A 12,342-nucleotide genomic window follows, 5' to 3' on the forward strand; every position below is an offset into this window, starting at 1 on the left:
CTTGGCTGGCCTGGCTGTTCTCCACTGAATAATTATTTAAAGGGGATATAAACCCTACATAGAGAAAGGACATCAGGAGACAGAATGTACGATACGGCCAGGCTGATGACTTTACTGAAGAACTGAGCGCTCTTCTAACATCTGCGTCAACTTTCTGACTAACAAACAGCATTCTCGGATGCTGTCTCTCAGGAACGGTTCTCACTCTGTTAAATCCATGTCACATTTTCTGATTCCTGATCCCCTGTTCAAGAGCAGATCAAGGCCAGCCATGTGGCTTCTTTTCCTCCAAGAAGAAAAGGGGTTTTAGTTTTTTGTTTGGGTTGGTAGGGAGGTGGAGAAGAGTTGGTCACCTTCTCCAAAAAGTTTAAGAGTAAATAAAAAAAAAAAAGAGTAAATCCTACCTAAAAGAGATTCACTGAGTTGTTATTTAGTCGTGATTTCTGCAGACAATTGTGAGACACACACTTCCCTCTGCTTCCTAGGTAGAAAAACACTACCTTCCATGCAGAGAAACAGTGATAGTTATCTACAAAATCAACCATAAGTCACCCTTGCTTTTCTTGTCCTGGGTTGTGACAGTTCAATGACTATAAAAGACAGGTCATTGTGAAATATCCCCATAGTAGGTACACAGGAATTACTTGGATATGAGCAAAATCAATGAGCATTTTGATTTTCCATGCATAGAATAGCATATACCAGCATGAACATGGAGCTGAGAACAGTATTCTCATAGTTTATCTAGTAAAGGAGTTTTTTTTTTTTTTTTTTTTTTGGACAGGCAGAGTGGACAGTGAGAGAGAGAGACAGAGAGAAAGGTCTTCCTTTTTGCCGTTGGTTCACCCTCCAATGGCCGCCGTGGCCAGCGCGCTGTGACCGGTGCACCACGCTGATCCAAAGGCGGGAGCCAGGTGCTGCTCCTGGTCTCCCATGGGGTGCAGTTTCTATGAAAATGGTCTGGTGGAGTTTACAAAACCCTGAAAGAGTATATGACTGCTTACATCTTTGTATTTTTCTGACAATAAGGTACATATGTTCTAGAAAATTCTCAACAAAATCTAGTAACCATACATCACATCAAAACCCTGCCATTTACAAACAAGGCCAAAGGAGGTTAAGTGACTTCCAAAGTCTATGAGCTAATGAGCGACAAAGTTACGAGTGGAGCTCATGTCATCTGAACCTTGCCAGCTCTCTTTCCAATGTAGATCATTGGCACAAAGCGTGGACATAAGACAGGCCACAGTGGGTATCAGAAACACCATAAAACATCTTACCTTGAGTCATTAACTCACTCAGTGAGCACTACTGACCTTTGATGTAGGCACTGCAGACGGAAGAGGAAAGCATCAACAGACACAGCCAAAGTCCTCCTCCTTCAAGGAGCTCACATCCCAGAAGGGACTCAAGGGCGATCACTGAGTTCACTGTTCAGGAGAGGGAGGAAGATGTGGGCTCACAACCTAAAGCAATTACTTGAACGACAGAGAAAATGCTGTTGCGATGCACTTATTCTACGGTTATTCTATGTCATAACCTCTCACACATTAATCACTCAGTCACGCATTCATCCACTTACTCTGTTGAGTGCTACAGTCATCAACTGAATTCCATCCAGGATAGTTGTTGACCAAGGCTCTATGCTGTTCTAATGCTATGGCAGTTTTGATTGGATGACTCCTAAAACTGGCCTAGACTAGTTATGGCCCTTACACGTTCTGCTTAAGTGACTTCAGATCTACCCACAAGTCTATAAGGGACTAAAAGTAGCATTTGGGAAGATGAAGGAACTGCATGGGGGCTATGTCTTGGTGAATCCCACATTAGCAAAGCTTCAGTAACAATGCTGATAAACTGGGCCTTTTGGAAGCCCTACTTAGTTCCTTTTCAAAGATGACAAACTTTGCTTTTCCAGGAACCAACAGAGTTCCAAGAGAAAGATAGAGATTAAATGAAATTCTGAATGAATCATTACAACACTGCTGCTTCATGTGTTTTCTAAGAGTTGTGGTGTATCAGTCTAAATAACAATCAGAGAAGAGAGTCTCTAAAGAATGAAGACATGGATTTGACAATGACAGAGCATTGTGAAGGGGATATGAGTGTTTTAGTAAACTATGGGAGGGTTCAAGGAGGTTTATTTAGGCAAAGGGAAGAAATTTATGCAAGGACTTGGATACGAAGTTCTTTGTTCTTGGAAAACCAAGGCAGCAGTTGACATCAGTTCATGGGTGTTGGTCCATTGCTGGACAAGCGTTCTCTCTAGAGCGTTTTGTCTGAATAAGCTGCAATCATAAACAGTGTTCAAGATCAACCTTGTTCCCGAAATCTGTGGATACCTGCAGGTGTGAGTAGTACAAAGCATGGAGTGCTTGTAGAAGAGAAAGAATTGCTTTGGGATCTCAAGAAAGTTGTTATCCCGGACAGGCAGACATGAGCCGTTCCTGCAATACTTCCCAGCCCGAATTCTGTCTAGAGATGACAGGAATGATCTCACCTTGGTGTCATAAACTGTCACAAGTGTGATCATTGCTCTACATGTTGAAATCACCATTCAACATGAGGATTGTAACAGCAGGAAAAAAGCATCTCGTTGTTTCTCAAACATTATCACACCCAGCACTCCTCCTTTTCATTCTGATTTCTCCTAGTGCTCTGTGTTCGAGATAAACCAGCCTACTTTGCTTATCGACTGCACAGTGCCATCCATGTAAGTAAGACCCACACATTTTCAAACTTTCTTCAGAAATGGAATCTGTTTTCTCCAATAGCTATTTTTATTTCGATTATTTAAATATTGATTTCCATTCTTGAACATGTATGCAAACAGGTACAAAAAATATATGTCTAAGTGGGGGAAAAAATCATGTTATGCAACGGAAATAAGACTCATCAAAGAAAAGTAGTGCTCTGCTCTCTGTACAGATGTAGGTACCTAAGAAGTGTGGTTCTTTGTGGTCCTGTCCCCCATGTCCTTTGGAGTCTCAGCAGCCACAGAAATGGCAAATTCAAATGCTTTTTATTTCCAAAGAGCGCACATCATCTTATGCAAACACAAAATATGTGGCACCAAGAAGAACATGTCAAAAAATTATACTCTTGGCAAGGAATTGCTACTTTCCTAAAGTTTAAAAACACAAAATACAGCCGGCGCCGCAGCTCACTAGGCTAATCCTCCGCCTAGCGGCGCCGGCACACCGGGTTCTAGTCCCGGTCGGGGCGCCGGATTCTGTCCCGGTTGCCCCTCTTCCAGGCCAGCCCTCTGCTGTGGCCAGGGAGTGCAGTGGAGGATGGCCCAGGTGCTTGGGCCCTGCACCCCATGGGAGACCAGGAAAAGCACCTGGCTCCTGGCTCCTGCCATCGGATCAGCGCGGTGCGCCGGCTGCAGTGCGCCGGCCGTGGCGGCCATTGGAGGGTGAACCAACGGCAAAGGAAGACCTTTCTCTCTGTCTCTCTCTCTCACTGTCCACTCTGCCTGTCAAAAAAAAAAAAAAAAATAATGCTAATGGTTATTTTTAAACATGAGGTGTTGTTTTCCAAACATACTTAAAGTAATGGCTAGACAGTGCTAAATTCTAAGCTATTTTATAATTGACATTTTTTTTCACATTTTATTATGATAATCACATTCTTTGGAGCATTTGTTTAGGGAAACAAACAGGTACACCAGATAATATGAGGGGACTTCAAAAAGTTCATGGAAATGGATTTAAAAGATAAATTTGTTTTGATGCCCAAATTTTGAAATCCATGCATTTATACAGTCTTTAAGAAAATAAAATTCAGCCGGCGCCGCAGCTCACTAGGCTAATCCTCCGCCTTGCGGCACCGGCACACAGAGTTCTAGTCCTGGTCGGGGCGCCAGATTCTGTCCCAGTTGCCCCTCTTCCAGGCCAGCTCTCTGCTGTGGCCAGGGAGTACAGTGGAGGATGGCCCAAGTGCTTGGGCCCTGCACCCCATGGGAGACCAGGAGAAGCACCTGGCTCCTGCCATCGGATCAGCGTGGTGCGCCGGCCGCAGCACACTGGCCGCAGCGGCCATTGGAGGGTGAACCAATGGCAAAAGCAAGACCTTTCTCTCTGTCTCTCTCTCACTGTCCACTCTGCCTGTCAAAAAAAAAAAAAAAAGAATATAAAATTCATATTATAAAAACAAAACTAGACATAGATTTTAAACTTTTTTGCACCAAAATACTTATTTTTTAATTCTATTTTTCCACAAACTATCTGAAGTCCTCTCATGTACACTTTATCCATAATGTGCATGAAATATATTTGAAGATTGTATATACATCTGTGTGTGTGTGTGTGTGTAGAGAGAGAAAACCTTGAAAACTTAAAAAAATCTAATGACACAGTAATTTTAGTAGCTTTATCTTCAAAGTAATTTTTATACACCAACTTCTTAAATGCAGCCAGCATGCCAAGAAAATACTTATAGTCAAGGGTACTTTATTGTGCCTCTTCTGAGTTGAGTATTTATTTACGCACAAGAACCTAAGTAAGTTCCAGTTATAGAAAGGAAGTAACCCTTCCAAGGAGAAAAGATTGATTTGATTGAAGTTGTATTTGAAGTAGAGCAGTGTGTTGGGCAAAGCTATGGGGTGATTCAAGTCTTTGCTCCAAAGAGCTAACAACAGAGAAAGCTTCACTAGTCCATGACCATGGAAAATCACCTCAGCTACCCTGATCCCACTGATGCCTAAATTCAGAGCTACTTAGTCTAAGTATCGCATATGTCCATAGGTTGTATGGGAGCAGGAAGGCGTGTGCACTCACAAGTGGTTGGGAGGCGAGGGGGAGGGCTGCATAGTCAGGTAATCAAATGTCTGATATATGAGGACCTCAGATGCCAAATATTTGTCAAAAAGGCCATTTCCCCATTCACACACCAAAGCATCTTCCTGTGTTCTCCCCAGGGCACTCTAAGTTAATGACCTACAATCTACATTTGGGAACTTGGTTGGATCATTCATTTTAATCACCTCAAATTGTGAGATCTATTATCCCAATTATCAAAAATTGCATTATGCTTGCTGGCCACTAGAGATCACCATTCCCCCATCTGGAAAGAGTTGGAACCATTTGTCAAGCAGTATATCTGCGAGAAGTACATGGCCATTGATCTTGTATTCTGGGGTATTTAAATCAGAAAGTACTTCAAGCACCTGGGGCTCTTATTTTTACAACTTTTCAACAATCACCAGATTACAGAATGACAATGTAATGACAATGTAATGTCTTATATCCATGCTCTACTAATAAAGGTTGGAATCTCTCCTCCCCAGGATATTTATCTAGAAAGAACACATAATGAGATTTGCCATTTACAGCATGAAATGTGACAGAGACAATATGAAGGTTGGCCAGGATGGAAAAGGGAGAAACTATTACAGAGTCAGGGAGAAAGGACAGGGGTCAGAGTCAAGGCCATGACCCAGGGCAGGCGAGACGTCAGGTGGAACAGAATAACTCACCCTAAGTGCGCTTGAAGTGAGCAGAAGTCACAGAGGCAGCTCTCGGGGTCAGGCTGAGCACCATGGGATGGGACAGCAGTGCCTGCATTTGAGGACTAGGAGAACAGCAGTCGCTCCAGCCAAGGGCTCAATCTCTCTTGATGCTCAAGTACTATTTCCTCAACCCACCTCCCTCCCCTTCTGTATCTTTTAGGACTTTGGTTTCCATAATAAAACCGTGATCCGGATCCTCATTGCTAGAAGTGAAATAGACTTGATGACCATAAGAACACGGTACAAAGAGAGATATGGGAAATCCCTGTTTCATGATATCAGAGTAAGTCTACTGCGTGTGAGCAACGTGACCCCCTTCTCATCGTTTCTGAAACTGTGACTGTGCTAAACGCTTTGATTTGAATGCTTTCTTGGTAGAGTCCTAATAGGGGCAGTCTGGGTTACTACTCGAGCAACTACTACTGTTGCCTTTGAGTACAACAGGTTGCAGCCGCAGACAACCCCTTCACCTGAATTGACAGAGCTGACTCCTCTTAGTCTAAGGTAAATCACAGATGTAACCAAATAAAACATCCATGCCCTAGAATTGCACCTTATGAGCTAAATTCTGAAGTGTGATCAGGATGAGGAAAAACACGTTTTTGCAGCAAGATCATATTAATGGTGAAGAGATTCTAAAACCAGTCCAGCTGGGCTCTCACAAGCCATGGAAAGCAAGCAGCCAGCCAGACGCTGTCAACCGGCCACTGTGAAGTTTGGCACTACTGGTTGTAGAACACTCTACACATCAGAAGGAAACAAGTCAGCTCTTCATCCTGATACCTCTAACCTCTACTGTGGGTTTTGATAAAAGCTATCAGAATACATAAGATCAGCTATGTAATTTTTAGGACCCAGTGAAAAATAAACACTCCTTGGCCTCTTGTTCAAACTAATTCTAAAGATGCTGGCAATGGGGCACTGAGAACATGTCATAGTTTGCATCTGCACAGAGCTAAGGGCTGTATCCTTGTTCATGTGTTTTCAATGGAAATTTTCAACTTCTGGAAACAGCTCTTTAATTTATTGGAAGAGTGATCCAGAAGCAATTCAACAACCCAAAGACCCAGAGATCATAAATCCAGAAGACTTTGCAGGCCCTTTGCAGCCCAGGTGGAGCAGTTAAGGGAATCCAATTCCTTTATCTTTGCTAAAGCTCTCCTTACATCCACCTCTAAAACCTCCGAAACCTTCAACTCGTTTGGGACACTAAATATTTCCCATGGAGCAATGCAGGTCATAACTCCTTCTCCACATGAATGGCTAGGTCTTAGCTGCTTAGCATAATGAATCTCAGCCACCTCAAAGTCTGCTAAGAGTTCACATAATTAGAGCAACTTCAGGATGCATTCAAAGCCGTGAATGAGAATTACATGACAACATTGTGCAAGAGAACATTAATACGATAGCTGATTTTTTAACAAAGATAAATTTTTATCATATTTTATTTATTACTATCATTGTTTGGGGAAATTTAGAAACTACAGAAGAGCAAAAAAGTAAAAATAAAAACTTCCCTAATTCTCCACCGCAGAATAAAATTTTGTTGTAGGTGCTGCTATGGTCTGAATGTTGGAGGACCCCACAAAATTCAGATGGGGAAATCCTAGTCTCCTAATCCTCTGTATGGGATTAATGTCTTCATAGAATGGGGTTCACCACATGAGGTTAGAGTGAGAAGGCGGCTGTCCATATGAGCACGGACCCTGGGTAGACACCGGATCTGCCAGCAACTTGATCTTGGCCATTCCAGCACCCAGATCCAAGAGAAATAAGTTCTTGTCATTTATAACATTCCAGCTTGATGGTATTTTGTTATAGCAACCCAAATAGATGGCTGCTTTGGGTTGTCTTTTAAAAATAAATAACTACTGATATGTCTCATTAATAAAAGGAATCCTTCTACTGAATCATGGTATCCCACTCTATAAACTGTAACATACTTAAGCTACCTCACATGATTTTACACCGCTTTTCAGTTTTTCACTATTATACACAGCATAACTAATAATTTCAAATCTATTTCCTGAGATAGGATTACTGCATTCATGAATATGAGCATTTTTAAATCTTTGGAGATGCAGCAACAATTTTTCCCCAGGCTCCGCCCTGATTTATACCAATAATAATGTAAGACAGCTCTTTCTACAGCTGAGGAGATTGAATTCTACTGCAAGTCACTGTTGTGCTAAGCAGACGTCAATCAACGCGCTTTCACCCACACACTGCTGACTATCCCCACAGCATTATGTTTCAGTGGTTTCACTGGGAACCATTCTCAGAAACATTAAATCTTTAGATAAAAAAAAAGTGAATAATTTTGGGAAGGCTAATTTTGCACTTCAGAAACACTGTGTTTCTCCGACAATTTTATTTCATATACGTTGTATTTTTTTTTCTTTCCTTTTCAGCACTTTGCTTCAGGGCACTATAAGAAGGCACTGCTGGCCATCTGTGCTGGTGACATGGAGGACTGCTGACACAGAGGGGAGGATGGGGAGCGCCGGGCACTCTTCACAGACACATCAGAGCACAGAGTATGACACATGCGTTGTCACTCACACCACCACCAAACTACAAGATCAAATTTTCTCTTCTGTCTGTAAAATTATTCCAAAATCTATGAATGAAAATCTATGATCAAGGATTTGCACCTGTTATTTGATCATCAAAGAATTAATTTGTATATGATGGAATAATAACAATATTGCCATGGAATACGGTGTTTTGGTTTTTCTTCAAGACTTAATCATTTGAAAGGCAGAGTTAACAGAGAGGGAGAGATAGAGAATGAAAGAGAGAGATCCTCCATCTGTGGTTCACTACCCAAATGGCCACAAGCAGCCAGGAACCTAGAACTCCATCCAAGTCCTCCATGTGGGTACAAGGACCCAAGCACTTGAACCATCTTTGTCTGCTTTCCCAGGTACACTGGCAGGGAACTGGATCAGAGGTAGAGCAGCTGGGTGTTCTTATGGGATACTAATGTCACAGGTGGCAGCTTAATCCACTGTGCCGGCCCCAGAATAGGTTTTATTTAAATGAGAATTATCTGTACCCGACAGGGAATCTACTCAAGACTTTCCTTAGTGTATTTTGGGACAGCAAGGAAAATGCATTGTGTGATCATCCTATTTAGAGGAATTTTCAAACTTCTGTAAAAATACAATAAAGTTCAAGTGAACTCCTATGGCAGTCTTTAAAATAAAATGCTCAGTTAGTTGTCGCCAATCAGGGAGAACATATGATATTTGTCCCTTTGGGACTGGCTTAATTCACTCAGCATAATGTTTTCCAGATTCCTCTATCTTATTGCAAATGACCGGGTTTCATTGTTTTTGACTGCTGTATAGTATTCTATAGAGTACATGTCCCATAACCATTTTAGTATTTTTTTGTTCTAGTACTATTGTTTGAACTCTGTAATTAACACACAATTATTCTTAGGTGTTTAAATTTAACTGAAAAGTGATCCCTGTTAAATATAAGAGTGGCAATAAGAGAGGAAGGATACGTACAATTTGGGACATGCTCAATCGGACTTGCCCCAAATGGTGGAGTTAGAAATGTGCCAGGGGATTCCAATACAATCCCATCAAGGTGGCATGTACCAATGCCATCTCACTAGTCCAAGTGATCAATTTCAGTTCACAATTGATCACACTGATAGGACTTAGAGTCAAAGGGATCACACAAACAAGACTAGTGTCTGCTAATACTAGTAATACTAGCTGATAGAATCAAAAAGGGAGAGAACGATCCAACATGGGAAGCGGGATACACAGCAGACTCATAGAATGGCAGATGTCCTAAATAGCACTCTGGCCTCAGAATCATCCCTTAAGACATTCAGATCTGGCTGAAGAGCCCATGAGAGTATTTTAGGCATGGAAAGCCAAGACCCTCTGGCAAAAAAAAAAAAAAAAAACACAACAACAACACTAAATGAAAGATCTCTGCAAGTGAGATCTGCGAGTGAGATCCCAGTGGAAAGAACAGGGCCATCAAAGAAGGAGGTACCTTTATCTGAAGGGAGGAGAGAACTTCCACTTTGACTATGACCCTGTCAGAATAAGATCAAAGTCGGCGAACCCAAAAGGCTTCCATAGCCTTGACAACTCATGACTAGGGCCTAGGGAGATTACTGATGCCATAAACAAGAGTGTCAAATTGTTAAGTCAACAACAGGAGTCACTGTGTACTTAATTCTCATGTGGGATCTGTCCTTAATGTGTTGTCCAATGTGAAGTAATGCTATAACTAGTACTGAAATAGTATTTTTACACTTTGTGTTTCTGTGTGGGTGCAAACTGATGAAATCTTTACTTAATATATACTGAATTGATCTTCTGTATATAAAGATAATTGAAAATGAATCTTGATGGGAATGGAATGGGAGAGGGAGCAGAAGATGGGAGGGGTGCGAGTGGGAGGGAAATTATGGGGGGGAGCCAATGCAATCCATAAACTGTACTTTGGAAATTTATATTTACTAAATAAAAAAATACATAAATAAAATAAAATGCATATAAAGCAGCAAAATGCAGCCAGACATATGCATATCAAGTTCACAAGAGACTTGGATGTCCTAATAAGATATGCATATTTGACAACACTCTGTTAAAGGCAACTTATCTCCTGCTAATTTTTATTTTGAGAAGCAGAGAAACTGACAGGCTGAGACCTCCCATCTGTGACAAAAACCAAGAGACAGGAACCAAAGTTGGTTCTCCATGTGAATGGCAGAGATCTAACTACCTAAGCAACCACCAACCACCCACACCCCCACCACCAGGGGTCCACATTAGCAGGAAGCTGGAATCAGGAGCCAGAGCCAGGCACTGAACAAAAGCACTACTAGGTGGGACACAGGCTTTTTTTCAAAGATGTATTTATTTATTTGGAAGTCAGAGTTACACAGAGAGAGGAGAGGCAAAGAGAGAGAGAGAGGTCTTCCATCTGCTGTTCACTCCCCAATTGGCCACAATGGCCAGAGCTGTGCTGATCCGAAGCCAGGAGCCAGGATTTTCTTCCAGGTTTCCCACGCAGGTACAGGCATCCAAGGACCTGAGCTATCTTCTACGGCTTTCCCAGGCCATAGCAGAGAGCTGGATTGGAAGTGGAGCAGCCAGGACTTGAACCAGCATCCATATGGGGTGCTGGCACTGCAGGCAGCAGCTTTACCTGCTATGCCACAACGCCAGGCATCTTAACAACCAAGCGTAATGCCAATCAGTTGCCCAAGCAATGTGAGGAAATCCATCGCTCCACGTTTTTGTCTTCACTTCTTCAGATCGGCATCAAAGACTCTCAAATGCTTTGTGCCATCAGTAAAGCCCGATTCCCTCTGTCTCCCACAATTCAGCAGGTCAGCAACACACTCAGCTCAGATTTGGGAGAGAACACAAACTGATGCCACAATCCAGCCACGAAGGAAAGCAGAGGCAGGGACAGGTGAGTTTAGCTCAGAAGACTCCCGGACTCAGCCAGAGCAGACAACACACCAGGGTGGTCGGGAGCGGTGGTGGGTGAGGCTGAGCAAGGCGATCCAGCCGGATGGCCTGGTGAGGGTTCTACTGTGCTTATCCCACATGGGACTTTTTCAACAGCATATGGTCTAGTCCCTGTGTGCTTGCTCCTGCTGGTCTCGGGGGGGATGGGGGAAAGTACCCAGAGCCTAAGTGTCTGATAGGAGGAATGAAATGGAGCACTCACATTACAGGACTTGGGGACAACATGAACTCTCAGCAATAATTAGACTTCTGAAGTCAATGTCAAGATTCCAACTCCCTTCTAAGGGCTGTTATCACATAATTTTAAATCGAGCTTGACTTCTAGTTTTAAATTCTCATGATCTGAACATTTCAAGGCCAAAATAGTCATTGCATACATCTATCAAATTATCACACTGCAGCCCACAAGTAAGTACAATTAAAATAATTTGAAAATAGCAACTGTTTGAGCTATTTAGCATATATTACTTTTGCATGCTAAAATGCTCATAGAAGGAAAATGTTAGTTTCTGTTGAGAATTCAGGTATTTAAAAAAAGGGTTTCTTTGCTATGATGTCTTTCAATAATTACGCAACCTATACTTTAGCTAGGCAACGTATTTTACTTCTAGAATCAGCTGTGGGAGAGTGAGGTGAACAGTGGCTCGGGGAACATCCTGGGCTGACACTGCCAGTCACAGCTGATGTGTGCAAGCACAGCTGCTCAGGGACAATCATCTGAGATGTCACTGGGGAGCTGTTTAAGGAGAGGCCACTCAGCGGGGCTTAGTCTGAGGGTGGGCCACGTTCAGGACCCCTGTGAGGAGGGAAGAATCCTGAGTAAAGTTGGAGCAGGTCAAGGTCAAGCAGGAGCAGGTCAAGGTAACTGCTATTATGTCCAGATTGCTTAGGGAAGAAAACACATCAGCTGGCTTTTTTGGGAGACATGAATGGGAATTTGGAGGGAGAATCAAGCATTGGCACAGGGAAGCGAGGGAATGCTGGGTGTCTTATCAGAGTCTTATGGGAAAGGGTGGTTCCTGCACAGCCATTTGCAAGCCTCTTTCCTGAAGCGCTAAGGCGCAGGGAGCTCTTAGCCGTCTTCATCTTCCAGGAAGTTCCTAGGACCTGGTTTAACACAGACAGCGTCATCTTCGTTTCCAAAGTTTCTTACTGAAGGCATCACTCAGTTGTTGAAACGCTAACACAACATTGTCATCCTCATCACCGCACAGCTCACTTAGTGAAATTCTGTATAAAAACATACAGTGTTTATTAGCACTGTGATGTGTGCCTAGAGATGTTTAACTGGTTCTATGGGCTTCCAACACTGAGAAG

General features: G+C 42.6%; 2 protein-coding genes across 2 annotated transcripts in view; one reads left to right on the plus strand and one right to left on the minus strand.

Moving 5' to 3' along the window:
• LOC127482618 (annexin A10) overlaps positions 1-8,230 on the plus strand; it is a 70,797-nt gene extending 62,567 nt beyond the window's left edge. Inside the window, exons 10-12 of the mRNA XM_089302221.1 lie at positions 2,655-2,713; positions 5,673-5,795; positions 7,924-8,230. Coding sequence (XP_089158347.1) covers positions 2,655-2,713; positions 5,673-5,795; positions 7,924-7,992 — 251 coding nt within the window. The 3' untranslated portion in view covers positions 7,993-8,230. The remainder of the gene's footprint in view (positions 1-2,654; positions 2,714-5,672; positions 5,796-7,923) is intronic.
• A 3,381-nt stretch (positions 8,231-11,611) lies between these two features.
• The window catches only part of LOC103346374 (putative ATP-dependent RNA helicase DDX60), an 84,806-nt gene continuing 84,075 nt past the window's right edge, over positions 11,612-12,342 (minus strand). The window contains 1 exon segment of the mRNA XM_089301763.1: positions 11,612-12,255. Within this exon segment, the coding sequence (XP_089157889.1) occupies positions 12,153-12,255 (103 nt within the window). The 3' untranslated portion in view covers positions 11,612-12,152.

The sequence above is a fragment of the Oryctolagus cuniculus genome, chromosome 8 (assembly GCF_051225735.1).
Source record: "Oryctolagus cuniculus isolate XC-2025 breed Fujian yellow rabbit chromosome 8, ASM5122573v1, whole genome shotgun sequence".
In the NCBI taxonomy this organism is placed as follows: Eukaryota; Metazoa; Chordata; class Mammalia; order Lagomorpha; family Leporidae; genus Oryctolagus; species Oryctolagus cuniculus.